We start from the raw sequence: 25,047 nt of genomic DNA, 5'->3' as shown, positions 1-25,047 counted from the left end.
TTTCAAACCCTTCGACAAAATCAAAATCCTTAGAATATTCAAGAAGTTCTTTAATTGAAATTTCTTCAAAGCAAACACTACATACATTATCTTTATACGTTTTAAATTCAAACTTTCTTTTTAAATGACCAAAAATAATTTATTAAAACCTGGTAGGTACTTATACTGGCCAATCCAACGTCGAACTGTGCTTGGAATTGGTAAATTAACTCTTTGTAAACGTAAAAAATTATACGATGTAAGAGATTTATAAAATAAAGATAAAGCAATTTTTTTCTCCTGAATGTTCCATGGTCGACGTTTGTTTCGTAATTGCATTGTAACAATCGCTCTCGAATCATGAGATAGAAATAGTTTTTAATTTAGAAATATGAGTAATTTTATTGTGTAATAATTTTTTTTTGTTGTTTGATTATTTTTTATTGTTGTTTCAATAATTGTATCAGCGAAAATATTTCTTTTTGAAACAGGACTTGGCATATCTAACATGACAATATAACAAGATAACATGACATATCATGAGATTTAATATACTGTAGTCTGTAATATAATGCAATATTATTGTGAATTACAATTAAATATTGATATAATGTAATCGAATAATGATCTCTATAATATGTTGTATGCAAAAGCAGGTAGGTACCTACTACCTATAGGTTGTTGAGAACACGAAATTAGTTCTGTTGATCATAACTTGGCATATTGTATGTACATTCTACACAAAGTGTACAAATCGGATACCTATATTTTAATTTTTAGGGCTTTAAGCTCAGCCCTTAATAGTTAATAGATAGATAGTAAAAATTGGGTCAACGGTTTTTAGATGTATGAAAATATAATAAAAATTTTAAACACCGTTCCAAAAACCAAAACCAAACATTTTCAAAAACCGTTCTTGAAACCCATAAATTTTTTTAAAAACCTTTTTTGAAACCGAAACCAAAACCACAAAGTTTGAAAAACCGATCTTAAAACCTAAACCAAAACCAGAAAATTTAGAAAACCGTTCTCAAAAACCGAAACCGTTAAAAAATGAAACGGTTTCGATCCCTGCTTGATTTTGTATATATTTTTTATGGTTTATTGTTGAATGGAGTTGATGGCGATAATGTAACAGGACTAATATCTATAAAATTTAATTTAAAATAATGAAAAATGAAATTGAGGCTGATATAAATGTTTTTAGAAGATTATAAAAAATAAAAAAACGTGGAAAAACTTATAAATTAAAAAAGGGTGGTGAAAATTTTTTTATACATTTTTACTACCTACAAAATAATTTGAAAATAACGATGGTTTTAACTAATTGTAGTCAATATTTGAACTTCAAATGCTAATAAAAATTTAAAAAAGCGGGTAAGTCGTGGATGTCGCTCTGCTGTACAGTAGGTTACAAGTGGGTTAGGTACTGTAATGGATGGAATTAAATTTAAATCCAATGATATTATATCATTGTATACGAAAAACGATTCTGAGCGGAGACGGTTTATCTGTCTAGGATATATTATAGATTATTAAAAATTTTCAAATCTTAGATTTAAAAAGAAAATTTTTATGAACTTTTAGCTTAAAATAATTTGTGAATTTTTGTGATTTTCACGTGTTTTGTCAAAATTCAAACTTAGAATGCTTATAAAAAAAAAAAAATGTGAATGAATTTCTTTTATTTTTCAACTGCTATTGTAACAATATGTTAAGAGCTTTGTATTAAATTTTCAAGCTTTTCTACCCAACAAAAAAAAGGCTGACAAATCATCTCCGTTCAGAATCGTTTTTCGTATCCAATGATCCTGTCATTGGATTTAAATTTAACACTACTGTATATAATATAATGATCCACACGGCACCTACTGCAGAGTACTGCAAATCTACAACTCCGTTGTACTCTGCAAATCTAAATAATTTAAATAAATCCGGCATTCATTCAAGGTTTGTGTGTGTGTGTGTGTGTGTGTGTGTGTGTGTCCTTTGTGTTTTCCTAGCATTTACATAAACACAATAACTACTATTAATAATAACCTATAACCTATATCAATAATCTTGTTATTCGTAACAAATTTTAATATTTTTATCCTTCTCCTTACATTATTTTATTTTAGCGTTATAACATTATAACAATATTGTTTCGAGTTTTAATCTTTACAGCCGCCTTTGTTAAGTGTTCCCTGTACGAGTATGTCAGCATTCTATCCAACGTTATTCCTAAATATGTCGGATTAGGATTATTTCTTCTTTGTTTTTCGTTAAATATCACCTTAATTTCCCTTCTTGCAACTCTGTTGTTGAGATAAACACTGTGACCTAGGTTTGGTGTGAGCCTCCAGTTGTTACAGTAGGTACTTATTTAGTTCACTCAGGTCTTTCATGCAGTATTTTTCTAATGGCGTACGCAGGGGTAGGGTTCTAGGGTTATAACCCCCCTCCCGAAATTTCTAGTTCACCTATAGTTTGGGGGGTATGGGGGGGGGGGCGAAGCCCCCACTGGTCTCTGATCAACCTATACTGAAAACCCTACCAGAATTAAAATCCTGCGTACGCTACTGTAAATAATTTTTTGTAGAGATCGAGTGTTTTTTTTTTGACATAGGAGGGCTATATTGTCTGCGTAAATAAATTTGTTTGATTTGGTGTTATGTTAGGTAGATCAATGGGGTAAAAGTTGAATAGTAGGGGAGCTAAAACAGATTCTTGTGGCAGTCCATTGTTTAGGGTTTTTTGCTTACTTTTTCTATCACCTATAACTACTGTGAGAAATCTGTTGTTCAGCATACTATTTATGATACCACTTATTGTTTTACAGGGTATAACCCGTAGGAATTTAGTAATAATCCCATCGTGCCATTCTGTGTCATATGCTGCCGTGAGGTCAATAAAGGCTGCATCGGATTTTAGTCCTTCTTCAAACCTATCTTCGATAAGATCGATCTTTCGATAACCTAACCTAACCGAAGTGCGGTAATTACCAAAAATACCGTACCTAGCCATTTAGCTCTTAGGACCTAGGTAATTACCGAAAATACAATACCTACCTACATTTATTTTTCATTATTTTTATGTTATCTGATAATTATAATGGCATAATGCCATGATACCTATTGTATTATTATAATGAAAAAATAATAGACAGCTAAATAGCCGACTATGATTTGTTATTGAAGCCGTATCACCCTCCCGTCCGCTCTATGTGGCAATATTTACACTTTTATAGTTTTATATGTATTTGCTGAAAACATTGCATGGACTTAGAAACACTTATAAATTCACCGAGACACGGTATTTATTACGAGCATAGAGTATTGACCATAAACCTATATACTAATGGACATCGTTTAGAGACAGAAGGGATTATTGAGAGAGAAAAGAAACTAAGTAGTCCTCACCTCGGTATTTTCGGTAATTAGCGGAGTACGGTATTTTCGGTAATTACCGGTAATACCGTAGTTACTGGTAGTAAACAAATACCGGATACCGGTATCAGAATTTCGAATACCGCCAGCCCTAAATTGACCTCTAATATACAATTTAAAGGTTAAATTATTTTATAGGGCTTCTCGTGTGCTTTTTATTATATTTTAATTTTTAATCGAGTTTTGAGTATTTTAAAAATGTAAATTGTTTATACATCTTAAAATAATCATAACTCGCTTTAAAATTAAAATAAAAAGCCCATGATAAGCCCTGGATAATAATAATAATTAAAAAAAAAAATTAGATGTCATTCACAGTGATTTTTAAACTAACGGAAGAAGATGTGCTTCAATTGTACGTACTATGATACGCACGTGTAAGAATGATTATGACATCACATGAGACATCTAATTTTTTTTCTGATTTATTTATATATTATTTCGTGGCTATTTGGGCCATTGGGAAGAAGAAGGTGATAGATAGATAGGTTATAGAACGGTAGGTGGCAGAGTTTCTATTGGGGCACCCGTAGGTTTCTGCCATACCCCGGAGTGGGGGATGGCGGCACTTGTTCTCCAGACACCGTAAATTGCCCGAAGAAAAATGCCGCCCGATGGTCGAGGATCGAACCCGGTACGGTTGAGCCACAGCCGACGCGTTAGACCGCTCGGCCATCTCGTCCCCCAACTATTTTGTATATTTTCAAACTATTTAAGAGTACGTAACAGTGGTATTTATTGTTTCCGTCTTACCAGTGTGTAATATAGCAAATTTACGCTCAGCAGAACACTTGTAGCTCCTTTAGTTTAAAAATTACAGTGAATCGACCTATTATAAAATTTGATGGTAAGAACATTATCTGTGTTTGTACGTTGGTTTTTTACGATAGTTCAATTTTTAAGTGAGTTATGAGCATTTTTAATGTACTGTATATTATATGCTCATAACTCACATTTAATTATCGTAAAAACCAACGTACAAACACAGATAATTTTCTTACCATCAAGTTTCATAATAGGTCGATTCACTGTAATTTTTTAATTAAATGAGCTACAAGTGTTCTGTTAAGGGTAAATTTGTTATATTACGCACTGGTAAGATGGAGACAACAAATTCCACTGTTACGTACTTTTAATCCTATATATGTAACGTTACTGCAGACCTCGTATCCTTGCTTTTTTATACGACTACAATTTATTTTATAATCGATTAATAATGTTAACTGTTAAATTAATTTTTGAGCTATCATAGTTATATATCTAGAAGCTGTATATATTTATAAATGTATAAATAATTATTAATTAATAAACATTATATTATATAGTGGCCACCGCGCATCGGGGTTATGGTTATATGGCATTATGCCATTATAATTATCAGATTACATAAAAATAATGAAAAATAAATGTAGGTAAGTATTGTATTTTCGGTAGTTACCTAAGTCCTAAGAGCTAAGTGGCTAGGTACAGTATTTTTGGTAATTACCACAACTCGGTATTTTCGGTAATTACATAGGTACGGTATTTTAGGTTATTTTTTTATTTTTTTGATATTAATCTGTCGAAAACGCAAAAATTTGCAAGTAATTTTGAAGTTGAAAAATCATAAAATTTTTTGCGTTTATAACTAAAAGGATTAAAAATACAACACTAAGTTTTCCATAAGTTTTCCTTCAAGTAGCTATAGAGAAAACTCGAAGCATCATTATAGGAAAAATTTTAAGTGCGTTTGAATTTTAAATTTTCACGAAATAGCGTAATGATAACGATTTATCCTGAAACGATTTTAAATAATTGTTATTATTCAAAAAGTATAAGTCGTAGATACTTGAAAATTTTATCAGTTATTTAGATTGGCATTTTCTTTACATGAGTTAATTTTTTATAAGAATACATAGGCACAATTTTTTTTTTTAGCATTTGAAGTTCAAATATTGACAAAAATTTGTCAAAACCATGAATATTTTAGATTCTGAGCGGAGCGATGGATGTATTGATTTTACCATGATGTGTTTTTTTTTTTTTTTTTTTTTTTTGTGTCTGTCATCACGTTTTGGGGCAGTAAAAATGCTTCGATTTTTGACTTCAGTACCTCGTTCGATCAGAAAGTGAATCTAGTTGGTACTTTGGGGGGTCAAAAGTAAAAAATTCTTAATACTTTTCTAAAAAATTGAGAAAAACAAACTAAAAATTAAGGGAAAAACGAGAAATTTTACGCACACTCATTTTTCGACAAAATCGATTTTGGTTTTTGATGTAACTTTAAAACAAATGACCATAGATACATGAAATTTTCACCTAATGTTTATATAAGTATATTCTATCCACCATGCAATTTTCAAAATTTTCGACTTAAGTTGAACTATTCATAGGCATTTCAAATTTTCGATCATTATTAGTTTTTTTTAAATTAATATCGATAAAAATTTATTTGTTAAGCAGAAAAGCTTGAAAATTTAGAACAAGGCTCTTAACATATTGTTACAATAGCAGTTGAAAAATAAAAGAAATTCGTAGTCACAATTTTTTTTTATAAGCATTCAAAGTTTGAATTTTGACAAAATACGTAAAAATCACGAAAATTCACAAATTATTTTAAGCTAGAAATTCATAAAAAATTTTCTTTTTAAATCTAAGATTTAAAAATTTAATACAAGATTCCTTACAAGTTTTTCAATCTTTATCACAAATAAAAATTCCACCTGAAATTCAAATTAAATTTTTATGAGCATTTGAAATTTAAATTTTTACAACATTGGATTTTCACTTTTAGCGATTTCCTTATTTTGGTGTAACTCTAAAACAAATTACCACAGATACTTGAAATTTTGACTGAATGTTTATATAGGCGTGTTATATATTTGATAAAATTTTCAAAATATTTAGATTTGTTTTGAGCTGTTTACTGACATTATAATTTTTCAACTTTATTAGTTTTTTTTTCTATAAATATCGATAAAAATTTATTTGTTCGGTAGAAAAGCTTGAAAATTTAATACAAGGCTTCTAACACATTGTTACAATAGAAGTTAAAAAATATTAAAAATTCGTAGGCATAATTTTTTTTTATAAGCATTTAAAGTTCAAATTTTGACTAAATACGTAAAAATTACGGCAATGTTCAAATTATCTTAGATAGAAATTCATAAAAGTTTTCTGTTTAATTCTAAGATTTGAAAATTTTATACAAGGCTCCTAACATATTTTTACAATAGAAGTTGAAAAATAAAAGAAATACATAGTCACAATTTTTTTTTATAAGCATTCAAAGTTTGAATTTTTACAACATATTATGTAAAAATCACGAAAATTCGTAAATTATTTTATGCTAGAAATTCATAAAAAATTGTCCTTTTATATCTAAGATTTAAAAATTTAATACAAGGCTCATTATATATTTTTACAATAGTGATTGAAAAATAAAAGAAATATATTGTCACAATTTTTTTTTATAAGCATTTAAAGTTCAAATTTTGACTAAATACGTAAAAATTACGGCAATATTCAAATTATCTTAGATAGAAATTCATAAAAGTTTTCCTTTTTAATTCTAAGATTTGAAAATTTAATACAAGGCTCCTAACATATTTTTACAATAGAAGTTGAAAAATAAAAGAAATACATAGTAACAATTTTTTTTTATAAGCATTCAAAGTTTGAATTTTTACAACATATTATGTAAAAATCACGAAAATTCGTAAATTATTTTATGCTAGAAATTCATAAAAAATTTTCATTTTATATCTAAGATTTGAAAATTTAATACAAGGCTCATTATAAATTTTTACAATAGTAATTGAAAAATAAAAGAAATATATAGTCACAATTTTTTTTTATAAGCATTTAAAGTTCAAATTTTGACTAAATACGTAAAAATTACGGCAATATTCAAATTATCTTAGATAGAAATTCATAAAAGTTTTCCTTTTTAATTCTAAGATTTGAAAATTTAATACAAGGCTCCTAACATATTTTTACAATAGCAGTTGCAAAATAAAAGGAATACATAGTCACAATTTTTTTTTTAAGCATTCAAAGTTTGAGTTCTGACAACATATTATGTAAAAATCACGAAAATACAGAAATTATTTTAAGATAGAAATTCATAAAAAAATTTCTTTTTATATCTAAGATTTGAAAATTTAATACAAGGTTCATAATATATTTTTACAATAAAAATTGAAAAATAAAAGAAATTCGTAGTCACAATTTTTTTTTACAAGCATTCAAAGTTTGAATTTTGACAACATATGTAAAAATCACGAAAATTCGCAAATTATTTCAAACTAGAAATTCATAAAAAATTTTCTTTTTAAAACTAAGATTTGAAAATTTTTAATAATCTATAATATATCCTAGACAGATAAACCGTCTTCGCTCAGAATCGTTTTTCGTATACAATGATATAATATCATTGGATTCAAATATAATTCCATCCATTACAGTAACCCACTTGTAACCTACTGTACAGCAGAGCGACATCCACGACTTACCCGCCTTTTTTTTTTTGTGTTTGTCATTACGTTTTGGGGCAGTAAAAATGCTTCGACTTTTAACTTCAGTACCTTGTTAAATTAGAAAGTGAATCTAGTTGATACTTTGGGGGATCAAAAATAAAAAATTCTTAATATTTTTCTAACTAATCGGGATAAACAAACTAAAATTTTACGGAAATTTTACGAACAATCAGTTTTCGATAAAATCGATTTTAATTTTTTATGTAACTTTAAAACGAATGGCCATTGATACATGAAATTTTCACCGAATGTTTATATAAGTACCTATGTTCTATCCACCATAAAATTTTTAAAAAAAATTGACTTAAGTTGAACTATTCATAGGTATATGCAATTTTCAATCATTATTAGTTTTTTTTTAAATTAAAATCGATAAAAATTCATTTTTTAGGTATAAATTCTTGAAAATTTAATACAAGGCTCTTAACATATTATTACAATATCAGTTGAAAAATAAAATAAATTCATTGTTACAATTTTTATTATAAGCATTCAAAGTTTGAATTTTGAATTTTGACAAAATACGTAAAAATCACAAAAATTCACAAATTATTTTAAGCTAGAAATTAATAAAAAAATTTCTTTTTTAAACTAAGATTTAAAAATTTAATATAAGATTCCTTACAAGTTTTTCAATCTTTATCACAAAAAAAATAACCACCGGAAATTCAAATTAAATTTTTATAAGCATTTGAATTTCAAATATTGACAAAAATTCGTCAAAACCATGAATATTTGCGAATTATTTTGTAGTTCAAAATTCATAATATTGTTAGTATTTTTATCTAAGGTTATAAAATTAAACCATAGGCGAATCTACAGGGTGTGCCTGGTGTGTCAGTGCACACCCTGCGACTCTTAAAAACCTGTGAAGAGCCCATTATACTCATTTCAGTTACAATGGTATTGAGTAATGAGTCTAAACATTAAACAATTTGTTTTTAATTTTAATACATTTTTATGAGTACAAATATTGCCAATAAATATTATAGTGATAAAAATAGTTGATAAATGATCAGCAATATTTTCAAGAAAAGAAAAAAACATGCCTGTTTATTTATAGCACGGCTATAGTCGTAATTTATAGCCATAATCATAGTTGTTTTATGTAATTTAATTTTACCAGTAATTATCATTTTTATAGTTATTGACAAAATGAAAAATACTTTATTTCGTATTTCGTATTAACATTTAACATAGAAGTATTAAGTATAATATCATGTCACCTATTACTAGATACCAGTTATATTATATATTTCATACAATTCTTTGTTATTAATAATAATAAAAATAAGATGTTATATTAAACTTCCAAGAATTTTAAACATAATTGATTAACAATTTGATTGTTAGTTGTATGTCCAAAAATAATAATTGAGTAACATATATTGAACTTTGCAATAGTGATGGTTTATTAAATTGAAACATTACATGTGTATTTTACAGCATGAAAAATAGCATATAAACTAGGTAATAAAAATTAATCTTAATAATATTATTTAACATTATTAGATACCTAATGTTATTTCAAATGGGAAACATATTCTAAACGTGTGATAACTGAGAGGTATTTTGAACTTCAGAGGGTCTTTTTGAGGTGAAGGCACACCCTGCTATGAATTCCTAGATTCGCCTATGAATTAAACACTAAGTTTTCCATAAGTTTTGCTTCAGATAGCTATAGAGAAAATTTGAAGCGTCATTATAGGAAAAATGTTTTGAGCGTTTGAGTTTTAAATTTTTATGAAATCGCGTAATGATAACGATTTATCCTCAAACCAGGTATATGTATATCTATGATAATTGATAATATAAGGTATTATGAATTATGATAACTTTACTAATTGATTAACCATGCGTTATGCAAAATGCGTCTTAATTGAAAAATAAAATATTTGTTTCAAAATAGAATATATGACAATATTTTAATATACCTAATATATCCTAGACTGACAAATCATCTCCGTTCAGAATCGTTTTTCGTATACAATAATACCTACCATTGCATTCAAATTTAATCCCATCCATTACAGTAACTATAACTGTACAGCAGAGCAACATCCACGACTTACCCGCTTTTTATACATAATGTTATATTTGTGGTATTACTATACTGGTATAGTAGGAAGGTACCTGATACCTACATGGTTATTATTATATTTTTTTTTAATTTAATCTCCATTTTTATGTTTATAAAGTTTTTTTATTTATTATTAATATTTTAATATAATTTCAAATTTGTAATTTGTTAATGTATATATATTTGTATACATAAAGTTGTATTTGTGGTAATACTAGGTATTAAATATTAATGAACATTAAGTTTATGAGTAATGAAACATATACCTCAACACACAACAACATTTTAGAATAAACATTTATCATGTTAAATTAATTTTTACCATAATGTGTGATGAAAAGAACTTCTAATGCCAAATTCATGGGCGCAACTAGACCAATATTTTTTGGGGTGCACAAATAGTGAAAAGTTCACTGACCCATAGAGGCAAAGCCCCCACACCACCACACCATTCATCCCATTAGTTTTCATATTACATTTATAAAAAAAAAATAACTGCTAATGTAAAATATATACAATAACATACATACTTTGTTTTTATAGTGGTACCTAATACAATTTATAGGTTAACAAAATTAAATGATCAAAATCAGAACTAAATATTTTAGCATGATTTTGCTTGAATGAAAATTATATTTATTTTAAATTTGTTCACTTTTCAAACTATTTGTTATATACCGCTTAATATTTAATATTGATGAATTGGTAAATCTTTGTTGTAGCCCTTGAAAGAATAGAGTGACACAAATCAAAATATAAAATATATTTTTCATGAGTATTCGAGTATTTATTCCAAATACTTTTCAAAAGTATTTTACACAAGACTGCATAGTGCATAGATGTGTTAAACTATGTGGTTATGTCTACAGTTATAATATTGTAGACAATGTTTTTCTTAGATGAATAAAATTGGTAGATATAATTATTTTTAATTTAATCTAAATAAAAATGTCATGATCTCCACGAATATATATTAACCATTATAATAAAATATATCCGCACATTTCACCATGTCCTCAAAAAACTTCCAGTGGATCCTAGGCCCCGCCGGTTTATTAATTTGATAAAGTAAACATTTTTTTTATCAAACATTTGAATTTTTAAAAGGATTAGGTACCTACTCCAAATAATTTAATATCTACTACGGGTTAATTAGTAAATGTTAACTTTTTTCCATTTAATAATAATAATTTTCAAATTGCTTGTTTAATTGTGTATGTAGTATTGTAGTTTATATAACACTGAAATAGATTTAAAATTAAAAAAATAGTAGGTCAGCATTGCGGTGTAGAAAGTTTGTCCATCGTCTCTCGGTCCTCGGACAGGATAGTGTAATCTTACAGTATTCAATTTGAAAGCAATGATTACATTCAATAAAAAAACGATTCTGAGTGGACGAAAGAATATTTTTTATTTTATTTGATATTTAAATATTATTCGTTTCTATGGTGATGAACAAAGCGTTTTTTGCAAAGCAAAATTGAAATCCCGTTTTTTCGTAATTGTTCAGTGGTTTTTTATCGTGGCGTTAAATAAGAGAAATAAGAGAAAATCAAAAAATTGCCTTCTTAAAGTACCACTTGGATCCAATTTGCTAAAAAAAAGGTGCTATATAATATGTGGAAATCAGAGCACTCCTTCTGATAGACATTTTTTCAACAGGATAAAAAAACATTATTGTAATACCAAAATTAAGTCAAAATGTGGAAAAGTTTTGAAGATATATAAACAAATGAGCGATAGGTGGTTAGTTTTGATAAAAAAGTTAATTGCCTATAATTTAAAAATAAAAAAGTTAGACCAACTATTTAAAGGGTATTTTTTCATCATTTTTGGTATACTTTCATATGACGTTGGCCAGTCACTTTCCCCTGGAGGCCTGGAACACATTGTATTTGTATGTATATTATACTATATGCCTACCTATATAGTATATCTAATATAAGTTCTCTATTTTTCTCACATAGGCATCTACATTATGGTACAATATATTAAACAAAAAGGCTTATATATTTTTTGGGAGTGCACATTTTAAACTTGGGGGTGCACAAGTCCCCTGTGCACCCCCCTAGTTGCGTCAATGATACACAATACTTTAACGCCCAAAAGTTCAACAAAAAATACTTTACATGACAAACTACACAACAAATGTGAGAGCTATTTAAATAAAGAAATTAAAATAAGACAATTTTCAAATAATATAGCAAAGTGGGTGAAATAGGTTATTATATGATCATAAATTTTATATTTTTTTTCCAAGCCCTACTTTTTTTATTATTTATTTTAAATACCTGCTACTTTATATGTACTTAATTGTCTTGTTCATTTTGATTGCTAACATTATATTTTTGTTTTTGACATATTATTAAAATTTAACTGGTTGATGATCATCATCATTTTAGGACCCCTGAAAATTAAATTTTGAAGAGTACCAGTATTCCGGGTTTTTATTTCTTTTGTTATAAATGCTAAAGACTGTACCAATATTCACAAAGCTTATTTTCCTCATAATATGTGATATGTGTGTCAATCAAAAATTAGTGATGGTACCACAGATCTCATTTTCTATCATCTAATTCTCAGCTACATTCGTCAATCTGTTACATTACTATTTCTAAAGTGTCAAATGTTTATAGTATGTTAAGTAATAGATCTCTTGAGTACGATTTATTTTATTTGTTGTTATTACATTTATCCTGGCATCCAGTTCAGTGTCTTTTCAATATGGCTGTAAACAGTGTGAACGAGTTGTATAACCAATATTGAATTGTGTCTTTGTGTTTTTATCAGGTTACACGAATATTATACTAAAATTTTTAGTCTCAGGAGTTTCTTTCGACTTATATAAATACAGAAAAATATAAAATAACCACAAAGATTATTTTAATAACATTACACATAAGACAAAAATTTAAATTATGCAATGTTTATGAATTCAAATAATAAATTTAGTCTTTTACAATATTACATACATATATAAATTTAAATGATAATACAGTTAGGAGTTTGGGACACACACAACTCGTAACTTTGGTCTATACGTATTGTAGACACGTAGTATAGGGTGATGAAAGGTTCAGATCCGTGCTAACCCAGACCGAAGTGATGTGTAAATTAAATCGTTGTTTATACAGGTATCAACATTTTGTAATTTTTAAGCGACTTGCATGCCTTGCGAACATTATTGCAATTCTCGTGACTATTTGTGAGCACTGTAAAACTTAAATACTAGTGAGGGCCAAGTTATGCATTCTTCCAAAAATGGTGCCGTTCTTTCAGTTTCAAAAATTTATTTTTAACCATCATGGATGATATACATTATACGCTTAATTAATTAATTTTATTGCTCTGAGATAACCCAAACGTACCAAACATTAAAAAACGTTTTCGTTGTGTGGGGGATGCATGGTATTGGATGCGATGTAGTTGGGTCACGGAAATGTTCTCTCCAGACACGGATTTTTTAATATAGTTGGGCACAACAATTGTGCATATTATATTCTACAGAGGCAGATTATTAAGAAGATTCCTATCAAGCTAATTTTACAGCCACAGTAGAGTTTTGAGTTAGACTTAAGAGTTAAGGGACATGACACATACAAATATTTAGGTAACATTCCATAATATGAAATATTACAGGTTATAGTTGATATGCAATCTGCTATTATATACTTGTGTGCATATATATCAATCTTGATTTTTATAGTAGTTATCAATAATATGTTAGTGAAGTTGGCCCTCAATTTTGTCCAATCAATTTTAAACCTACACAAATATTTTACAAATATACATTGCAATCATTTTCAAATCTATTTTTACAATTTTAAAACTTCATCTAAAGCTGAGGAAATTGTTTCAAAATCGGGGAGGGCAACTTCATGTTTTAAAAACTAAAATAAAATATTTAACAATATTTTGAAGATGAAAGATTGAAAAAAATCATTAAAAAAAGTATTTGCAACTAAACAAATTCAATTTTAAATAATTTGATACCATTTTTAAAGTGGAGACTATTGTGGTCACTAACAATAAAATGGAGGTTAAATATTAGCGTAATTTGTAAATTGTTAAGAGGGCAAAATATTGTTAAAAGTACAAGAACAATCTGATGATGTGGTGGAGTTACGTAAGTTGTCCCTGCCCCAATTTCAAAATAACTCCCACAGCTTAAGTTGAAGTTTGCAAATAGTAAATATATATTTTCAAATTGTTGCAAAGTATTAAAAAACATTTGTAACATTTGTTTTAAATTGATAACAAAGTAAGGCACCACATTCATACTGACACATCAATAATAGTGAATCAATTCTGAACTATAACTTTACAAATTATTTATAGTCAATATAAACATTGAAAAAAAAATTAAACTAAAATTAGATAATAGTAAAATTGACTGAATAATTCATTATTTTACTAAATATACATAAATATTCATAAATAAAAAATAAACTCCATATAAAACAAAACAATATGAGAAATAAAATATTTTTAATCAGCCACCAAACACTGCAATAAGGTTACATAAAAAATGAATAAACATTTAATGATTCATTTAAGTAGTGAAGTAATCATAGGCGCAAATTACTTGGCAACAGACCTCACCCCAAAATTGAACACATACAATTTTAAAATGCTATATTATAAATGTCTGCTTGCCTTTGAATATATTCAGCCAAGGGGGAAGATTTAATGGCTAACAATTGATCCACTTAATGTTTTTGAACTATTAAATTAATCAATTTTTTATGCAACTCAACATACAAGAGATATATTAAATATATATTAAGATATATAAATAAGATTTTTAATTATTTTGGAATATTGTTATTTCAATAATTTGATCTTGACTGTTTAAATTATTAATTAAAAGATAAAAATGATAATCCAATAACTATAGTTACACATTTAAAGCCTAGATGTCATTCCACCAGATGCTACAATTACTTCACCAGTTATAAAAGAAGAAGAGGGTGAACAAAGAAATGATATAATAGAACCAATTTCTTCGGGACGGCCAAACCTAAAAAAAAAATTAATTACTATAAAATTATAAATTATCATTAGTATATTATGATTTAATGGGAAAAATTACCTTTTAATAGGTATCCCTTGTAATAAATATTCACTAAGCGATTCATTTTCAGTAAGCTAAAAATAATAAAACATAAATGTTTATTATTAATATAATAAAATGTTATGTGTTTACCTATTCATTTATTTATCAAATTGTTTTATGTGGCAAACTATAAAATAATCATTTTAAAGTTATTCTGTATTTTTAAATATTATCATACATGGTTATAATACATACCGATGATGCAAATTTTGTTTTCACGATACCAGGAGCTACACAATTGACTCTTATGTTATTCTCTGCCAAATCCATAGCAACTACTTTTGTCAAACCAAGAAGAGCCGTTTTACTAACTGAATATGCTCCCAACATCTATAACATGTATTCAAATTTATATGAGTAGCAAAACTTTGTATGATATGTAGAAATTAATTAAACTATTTTTACCGGCATTGGATTGACACCAGCTATTGAAGAGACATAAACAATTGAACCTCCACCTCTAGAAATGAGATGTGGTGCTACTTCTTTTGTTAATAAAAATGCGCTTTTGACATTAACATCAAATATTTTATCCCAAATTTCTTCATCGCACTAATTCACAAACATTAAATATTAGTTTTTCCTTTCTAATTTATGAATAGTAAACATTTAAATATTGTATTTCAATTGTTAACATTAAGTAATCAAAATCTTACATCTAATACTGAACCTGATGAAGGATTTGTTGCAGCATTTGAAACAAGGATATCAATTCCGCCAAAGATTTTAATAGTCTAAAAAAATTTATAAACATTTAATTTAAAGAAAAAATAACCTATTTAACTGCTTAATAAAAAATAATAATTATTACAAAATTAAGTTTAAAATAAAAATATAATATAATATTCAATATTTAAGGTTGCTCAATATATTATGTATATTTATATTCATTTTTACTCTAACAATATATAAATATTTTGGCATTTATAGGTTTTGGTTTAGTTGACACCAAATACCAATTAATATATTTAATATATAATTTGACTAGTAAAATTATTGGATTTGTCTTGAATATTGTATGGTCAAAGTTAAATAATAATTTTTACTGGTTAAATTGATGCCTGCTTCTAACTTCTCTCATATTTTAGATCTTCTAATCATCATACTGTATTTATACTTTATAGATAATGCATTTAAAATTAAAATAATACTAATAATAATAAAATACGAAAGTATTTTAATCAATGACGTATTCCAACAAAAAAATTATTAATTATATTAATTGTCAGTATTTCATTACATAATGCTCCACAGCTATATTTTAATAATCAAATTCATTATAAGAATATAATTAATGACCTATCCATACAATTTAATTCAACAAATTCTATATTTGTAATTCTATGAATGAACAAAAATATAATAATATGTAGGTATCTATTGTACCTAATAATTATTAATGAATAATAAATATACAAACATGTATGATACATGGAGTACTAAGTAAATAGTTATTATTTTCTTTCCTGAATAACACAGTTATAACTTTTCATTTTATAGTATCTATAATAAATTTTATGAATACTCCCATTATTACTTGTTTTATATATAAATAAAATTTGATACATTCTGATGACTATTTTTATTTTATATACAGGGTGATTCAGGGTAAAACACTCATTATTTATAAAAACTATTTACTTTTTTCAAAATTTTAGATCTATGCTGTTCTAAAACTATACAAATTTTTTATGTTTTTCACCCTCGTATTTATTAGGTAAACCACTATCAACTTTTGATTTTTAAATGGCAACCTATATTAACAATATCATAATTAATAAGGCTATTTTTTTCAAGAATTTTCACGTTTAAATTTTCATTTTTCGTTAATCTGTTGACGAGATATGGTCTCCCAAAGTTGGATGGTTTTGGGGTGGTGTTTGTGTATAAATGTGTTATACCATGTCAGTACCGCGGCCGCAGCAATTGGGATTTTCGTACTCTAGCGTAAAACATAATACACTTTCAAATAAATTCAGTAAGTACGATAGTTAAGCCTAAGTTGTGCCCCAAAATTGGTAAACATTTACACAGGATGACAAACACTACCCCAAAACCATCCAACTTTGGGAGATTATATCTCGTCAACGGATTAACGAAAAATGAAAATGTATTTAAAAAAATAGTCTTATTAATTTATGATATTTTTACAGGGAGATGTATATAAAATTAATTTTTACAAAATAAAATATATTTTAAACCTTTTGATGTGAAAATATAACTAAAATATTTTATTGGTAGGCTTCAACTAAGCCAGTACCAAATAAGTAATTAACTTTGACTATGTAGTATTCAAGATAAATCCAATAGTTGAATTAGTAAGATATTAAATATATTAACTATGTTTATTCTATAAATATTCTATAAAAGTTTTATCTTAATTGTTTAGATAATACAGGAATATTTTAAACTTGAAAAATTGAATTTAAATTAAATCAACACTAATATGATTTTCATAATTTAATAAGTTTTTAAATGATGAAAAATTCTTTAAAAATTCTATGAATCTAATATAAAAATAGCTACGTACATTTTAAATATTAACTTTGATAAAACTATTTACATAAACTGTATATTTTACTAAGTATTAATGATTTATTATTAAGTAATTAATAGATACCTCTTGAATTAAATTATTTCTATCTTCTTTCTTTGATACATGGCATACTAGTCCTTTAACTTTGTTAACACCATAATCTTTTTGAAGTTGTTCCAATGCAATTGCAACATTGTTTTTCTTACGGCTGGAAATCATGATAGATGCTCCATCGTTGACCAATTGTTTAGCTGCAGCAAAACCAATTCTAAACAATGTAATTTAATTTTAACAATGTTTTAAGTGTAAGACAACAATTAATTATTATTAAATTTTTACCCATTAGTGGATGCAGTGATGATCGCTACTTTTCCTTCTAGCGGTTTGGTGATGTTTGAAAACATTTTCTTTATCTGTATTCCAAATGAAGTCAAAATTGGGCCGCTAAACTTTTGAACACAATTCATTGAGAAATATTAAAATATTATTATAAGTAACCTAAGTATTTTTTGAAATCCAATATAATCTATTTAAAATTTTGTTTTTTTAATCCAGCTCCAATTTGATGGTCTTTGAATTCACAGAGAACTTTTGGTTGATATATGACGTAATGAATAGTTGGCAAAGACCATCAAAGGTAAAAATAAATTAATTAATTGCCTACCTATACGGTTTTTACTCATTCGAAAGTGTGGCGAAATGCCATTGCCGTTAGCTCATTTATATAGGTTTTTTTTTTAATATACCTATTAACAGTAAATAGTTTTAGGCAGTAGTTATATGATTAGTTATTACTCAATAAAATTACTTTTGTGATTACCATAACTTTCTCTAACCATCTTATCACAATCATGTATTGATAAACTTAATATTATTCACAGAGTAATATATTTATTATTATGTTAATTGCTTAATTTTAATACCAATCTATGGTTGTGCTACGGATTTCTATACTAGACTATGTAGATATCTGTAGGCAGTGCAACATACAAGTACACAGATTCACATTCGACATTCTATACGTCTTCCTTAGGACATTCTGGTTTTTCTATTAATTATATTTATAGAGCAATAAAACAACTAGGTACTGTCACGGAATGGCTTGATTCTGTAATATGTATGTTAAATGTTAAATATTATATAATATTGTATAATCATGACGGATCGAAGAATAATATGTCAATTGCTTATTAAAGTACTAATTATTACTACATATTATAATGTCTAATTAGTGTCATAACGCCGTAGTAAAAATTTGAAGTATTAGATGGTGAATAAATGAGAAAAATAAACTAGTCTTGTTTTTATTTATCTGACAGTCAAATAATTTGATCTAAATAGTATTAGATTAAAATATATTATAAATTATAATATATAATACTAAATAACTAAATCGAGTAAATCACCAAAAACGGCAAAAACACGGATATATAAAACTGTGGTGATAAATTCAACAAGATAAGGATATCAGTTGTATAAAAAAATAAGCGCTCGGCTATCTTTCTTGCCAAATCAATTATAATGATAAAAATCTCGCTTACATTGCTTAATGCTTATAACAAATCTTACTATTATAATTTTAGTGACTGCCGACTGGTTGGTTATATTAAAATTAAAATATGAAACAAAAAGCAATAATGTTACAATCTTAAAGAAAACCACCCGAAGGCTGAAATCTTGTTTCCATTATTAATTTTCTAAGCTTTAGCTCAAATGATGGTTTTCGAAATTATTAATTACTTTACTAATACAAATGCGAATTAGCAATTTATGTAGTGGTGATTTTAGTTATGATTGGCATTCATATAAACAAATTTAAACTGAAAAAAATGATTATTCGAAATAAAACTCTAATTAAATTATTTTTTATCTTAATTTTTTGTACGATTGTTCTTTATGTGAGCAAATATAATTTTAATAATAGATACGAATTTGTGCAAGGAAAAGACCTTTTAGAACAAGCAATCCAAGCAGCTCAATTGGGTGGCATTCAAGTTGAAGCAATCCACAATGAACATTTGATTAACTCCCACTCAAAAGGAAAAACTGTTGAAGGTGCAAATGATCCAGTCACTAACGCTGATTATACATCTCATTGTGCTATGTATTATCAGCTGAAAAAAAATATACCAAATGTAAAAGTATGTATAGTTTACACTTCTCAAGAAAATTTAAATATATAAAGTATAATATAGACTCGTTGTCTCTAAAACAAAAACATTTATTTATTTAATGAAAATTTACAATCTATACAAGTGAGTACATTAAGTGATTTAGTTGAATATAATATATGAGGTATTGAAGATAGAAAATATTGAGTAGTGGGAGTTTCACATTAGAGACACCTAAACATGAGTGGTGACGACTAAATGTCTAATGCAAACATATTTGATGAATGGTTACTTGTTTTTAATGTCAATTACCTACAATATAATCGCACAGAAGTCTGTGGATGAAGTTTGAATTTTCTACATATTCGTTTCATATTCCAACTTCCTCTGCAACTCATACCTATGTAAAGCTTAAATATTTTACAGGTGATATCAGAGGAAGAATTATCTGAAAAAGAGTGCAAAAAGTTAAAAATAAGAAAATTAAGGGATTTTGATAACGAGCATATTATAGCAAATATTGATGAAGAATTTGAGAGGAAATATATAACCATTTGGATAGATCCATTAGATGCAACACAAGAATTTACTGGTAATAACAAAAACAATTTTTAAATCATAGAATAAGCTTTTAAAATTTATCAGTTATGTTTTTTTTTTGTAGAAAGTTTGACACAATATGTAACAACTATGGTATGTGTTGCATATAAAGGTAAACCTATAATGGGTGTTATACATGAACCGTTTTCTTCTAAAACAACTTGGGCTTGGCTCTCAAAATCAAGATCAACTAATTTCAACAATATTAAAGTAAGTTGACATTAATAATTATATATTAACCATGAAATTATACTGAATTGTACATTAGGTAAAAATGTATAAATTATTTTAATTTTTGAGACCAATTTTATTCTAAAATAATGAATATGCTTTATTTTTATAAGTTCATTAAATAAATGTCATTTATAACTTATAATGAGAGTTGTATATCTTGAATTTCCCAGAATATTATTTAGAATGGTATAAGATCATAACTTCTTTCTCGCCAAATGTAGTATAATCAAATTATACATATACTGGGTAGATAAATGTTATAGTTATTGGAATTTATATATCTTCAGTAAAATTTTCCCAGTAAATATAATTCAGATTTCATATTAACATAATATCAGGAATGGATTAGAGTTTAAGAATTTAGGACCATTCTGGGAAAAATGGCCCACTAGCAGTCATGTATTTGTCAAGGGCTTGAGAGCAACATTTGTACTGTACTGAAGGTAGTAATTTTATTTAATCCTTTAAAGAAGTGATAAATATTTTCTAGCATTTTATAATGTATTCATTGCCTCTACAAAAATGATTTAATTTTATTAGTGAGTTTTGTATAGACAAACAAATTGTTAGATATAACTTTTAGTTTAAAATCACTTGGCCGACTTTAAATAATATGTTTTATTTGAAAAATACTACAATATTATTATATTTAAATACTTTTTACTCAAACGCCTATTTTATCAGTAGCAATAGATAATATTAATAATACAATAACACATAAATAAAACAGAATAATACACTAATCATAAAGTCAATCTTTAAGAATAAATTGTATTGTCGATTTTAGTATCCAAGAGGTTGATTTTTTGATTAGAATTATTTTCACTATACAGAGTGATTCTTTTATCAAACAATACTCATTATAAAAACTATTGACTTTTTAAATTTTTATTTTTCAAAATTTTAGATCCATCTTGTTCTTGAACTATATATTTTTTAAATATTTTCACCCTTATATTTATCAGGTAAACCATTATCAACTTATGATTTTCAAATGATAACCTATACTTAAAATTTCAAAAACTAAAAAAGCTATTTTTTTAATGAATTTTCACGTTTAAATTTTCATTTTTTGTTAATCCGTTTACAAGATATAGCCTCCCAAAGTTGGGTGGTTTTGGGTGGTGTTTGTGTGTTATAGGTGTATGTTCGGTGGTATTTACACACAAACACCATATGAGTGTTGTTTGATAAAAGGATCACCCTGTATTGTGTGCTTAATAGATACTCATTAATTATTATTCAGTTTCTGTTATATTTGTATAAATATAGTAATATTAATTAACATTAAGCATTATTCATATTAGTTATAAACAGTTGTTTTACAAATTGCAATTCATGCTATGAGAAAAAATTAAAAGATATCCATAACAAAAAATTAATTTTAGGTATCTAAATATAAGTTATTAGCAACATGCTACAGCTATGGAGTTTGGTATCTAACATAACAGCCCTGTCATTCATCAATTTGTTAGCTTATATCGATTGGAAGTTTTCCGATTTTCCAAAGGCCTTATCCATCCCTGCACATATTATTTTTTTATATCGACTTTTTATAGGACAAATAATTTTTATTTTATTTACTTAAGTATATTTTATTACTTTGATTAGGTTCCTAACAAAAGATCAATCATTATTTCAAGATCACACAAAGGTGATGTAATGGGTTTATTAAACCAACGGCTATATGGTTTACCAGTTGTAACTGCAGGAGGCGCAGGATTCAAAGTTCTACAAGTTTTGTTTGGAAATTCATCAGCTTATATTCATACAACCAACATAAAAAAATGGGATATATGTGCTGGACATGCCATACTAAAAAGTATAGGAGGGGATATGACATCATTGGAAAATGAAGATATTACATACGAAAAGTATACAAGTATGATGCATGTTGGAGGAATATTAGCTACTGCACGTGATCACTTGTACTATATAAATGCTCTAAAAAATGGAAGAAGTGATTGAAATATTGAATAATAGGTTTGTACATCTACTTGTTTAGAATGTAAAACTTACTTTAAGACAATAAAGTTACAACTTTTTATAAAATATATCATATAATATTGTTAAAATGGATAATATGAATTATGTTTAAAAGTACCTTTTTGTATTATTTTTATCTTTATTTAGATTAACTGATGTTAAATTATTTTATGTAGTCATCCGAAAACCATAATAATATTCATTATTTACCATTAGTGTTCTACAAAAAACAAAAATATTTTCTAATAAATAAATTAAACAGCCATATTGATATAATCAAATATTAAGTGTATGGATATTATATTAATAATAACTTTGTTGATAAGTATAATTTTCCTTAACTTTGATATCATAGATATTCAGTAATTTTGGATGGATACATTAATAATGGCTGTTAGAATTGAAAGATTTAAAAGATTTAAAATAAAAAAGTTATCATTACCTATATATATTTTGAATTTTTGTGTGAAACTCAAATCATAGCTGCTCTCTGCAAGTGCTTAAAAAATGTTGACAGCACAATGTACATTGTAAAACTTGTATTAATATTTGTAACCTAACCTAACCTATTAACTAATAAACTAGTAAAATTTATTTGCAAGTGTTGGACTAACAATAACAGAATTTGCAATTTAAAATATAATAAATACACTGATAAATTAATAACAAAGTATCAATATAATTTTTTTAATTTAAAATACATTATTATTAATTTATAAAAAACATAAATCACAATAAATTTTAACACTCTTTAAAAAAATAATATTTTAACTTAAAAAAAAAATGTTTACATGTTATTTTAACCATTTAAACTACTACCTACCTCAAACATAATAATTTAATTGGACTAAAAGTGTTTGATTTAAATTGTCATACTCAAATGTTCTTCAATTCGTAGCTCATGAGTAAAAACTAGAGTAATTTAGAAAAATTAATAGAAAAATTGTTTTAATTTTTATTAAATTTTTTATGTTTGATAAAATTTTCAAAATATTTCAATTATTTTCGTTTTTTTTTTTTTATAAATGCCAATAAAATTTTATTCGCTTGGTAAAAAAAGCTTCAACATTTAATGCGAGGCTTTCAATAATAGGCTTTTACTTCAGTACCTCGTTCGATCAGAAAGTGAATCTAGTTGTTACTTTGAGGGGTCAAAAGTGAAAAATTCTTAATACTTTCCTAAATAATCGAGAAAAACAAACTAAAAATTAAGGGAAAACGGAAAATTTTACGTACAATCAATTTTCGACAAAATCAATTTTGGTTTTTGATGTAACTTTAAAACAAATGACCATAGATACATGAAATTTTCACCGAATATTTATATAAGTATATTTTATCCACCATGCAATTTTCAAAAATTTTCGACTTAAGTTGAACAATTCATAGGCATTTGAAATTTTCGATCATTATTAGTTTTTTTTAAATTAATATCGATAAAAATTTTTTTGTTGGGTAGAAAAGCTTGAAAATTTAATACAAGGCTTCTAACATATTGTGTAACAATAGCAGTTAAAAAATATTAAAAATACATAGACACGACTTTTTTTTATAAGTATTTAAAGTTCAAATTTTGACTAAATACGTAAAAATTATGGCAATGTTCAAATTATCTTACATCAAACCAAAATTGATTTTGTCGAAAAGTGATTGTGCGTAAAATTTTCCGTTTTTCTCATAATTTTTAGTTTGTTTATCCCGATTATTTAGAAAAATATAGAGAATGTTTTACTTTTGACTCCCCAAAGTACCAATTATATTCACTTTCTGATCAAACGAGGTATTGAAGTCGAAAATCGAAGTACTTTTACTGCACCAAAACGTGACAACAGGCACAAAAAAAAGACATAGTAAAATCAATACATTTCTCGCTCCGCTCAGAGTCTAAAATGTACAACTATTATTCACTTAATTTAGTAAAGAATAGAAAAAAAATATTAATAATAAAATGAGACAATATATTTTGTAGCTACAGACGCTTATCTTGAACTTTGGATTTTAAAATGTACTATTTGATTTTAGTGCGGGCCACATTAAATTTATTAAAGAGCCGCAAGTGTTCCGTGGGCTTCGTAGTGGGAACCGCTGCTATAAAGAATATACAAACATTTATTTATATACAATAATATACATTATAATATATCTAATTATTGGACTGTGTAGTGTGTAGACTGTACGGGCGATAACATAAATGACAAACAATATATATAGGTATATATACATGTATAATAGGTAGCAATTGATTTAAGTATTTGAGAAGGGGAAATAACTTTATTTTTGTTAGTCTATCAGCATTATGTCATAGCGATTGCGGCAGCGGCATTGTAATGAACAATATTCCAGTTGTTTTATGAATAGGTACCTACGAGGTACGCGAGGTTGTTGTGTTTTTAGCTTTTTACGTTTGTTGCAGTGTTTTGAAAAAAACGACCAAAGCAAATAATATTACTTAACGCAAAT

General features: G+C 26.6%; 2 protein-coding genes across 6 annotated transcripts; one reads left to right on the top strand and one right to left on the bottom strand.

Moving 5' to 3' along the window:
- Positions 1–14,475: 14,475 nt before the first annotated feature.
- Positions 14,476–19,004, bottom strand: Dhrs4 (Dehydrogenase/reductase 4). Of its 5 annotated transcripts, none has more exons than XM_089221986.1 (8): positions 18,580–19,004; positions 17,996–18,105; positions 17,741–17,924; positions 15,777–15,854; positions 15,526–15,672; positions 15,316–15,450; positions 15,097–15,152; positions 14,476–15,024 (listed from the first exon to the last, which is right to left on the bottom strand). In XM_089221986.1, the coding sequence occupies exons 2-8, from the start codon at positions 18,058–18,060 to the stop codon at positions 14,910–14,912; spliced, it is 780 nt and encodes a 259-aa protein (XP_089078112.1). In that variant the 5' UTR covers positions 18,061–18,105; positions 18,580–19,004; the 3' UTR covers positions 14,476–14,909. The 5 variants fall into 5 exon arrangements, with proteins under 5 accessions (XP_089078112.1, XP_089076998.1, XP_089077430.1 ...); XM_089220872.1 differs by lacking the exon at positions 18,580–19,004 and adding an exon at positions 18,477–18,524; XM_089221304.1 differs by lacking the exon at positions 18,580–19,004 and adding an exon at positions 18,321–18,470.
- A 166-nt stretch (positions 19,005–19,170) lies between these two features.
- On the top strand, positions 19,171–25,040 carry LOC107169414 (putative inositol monophosphatase 3). The gene is made up of 4 exons (XM_089220200.1): positions 19,171–19,797; positions 20,194–20,359; positions 20,432–20,577; positions 22,213–25,040. Exons 1-4 carry the CDS (start codon positions 19,447–19,449, stop codon positions 22,567–22,569), a joined length of 1,020 nt encoding a protein of 339 aa, XP_089076326.1. The 5' UTR covers positions 19,171–19,446; the 3' UTR covers positions 22,570–25,040.
- Positions 25,041–25,047: the final 7 nt, after the last annotated feature.

The sequence above is a fragment of the Diuraphis noxia genome, unplaced genomic scaffold, assembly GCF_037042655.1.
Source record: "Diuraphis noxia isolate RWA-SAM2 unplaced genomic scaffold, SU_Dnox_SAM2 contig0001, whole genome shotgun sequence".
Lineage (NCBI taxonomy): Eukaryota > Metazoa > Arthropoda > Insecta > Hemiptera > Aphididae > Diuraphis > Diuraphis noxia.
This window is presented reverse-complemented; position numbering and strand designations above follow the sequence as displayed.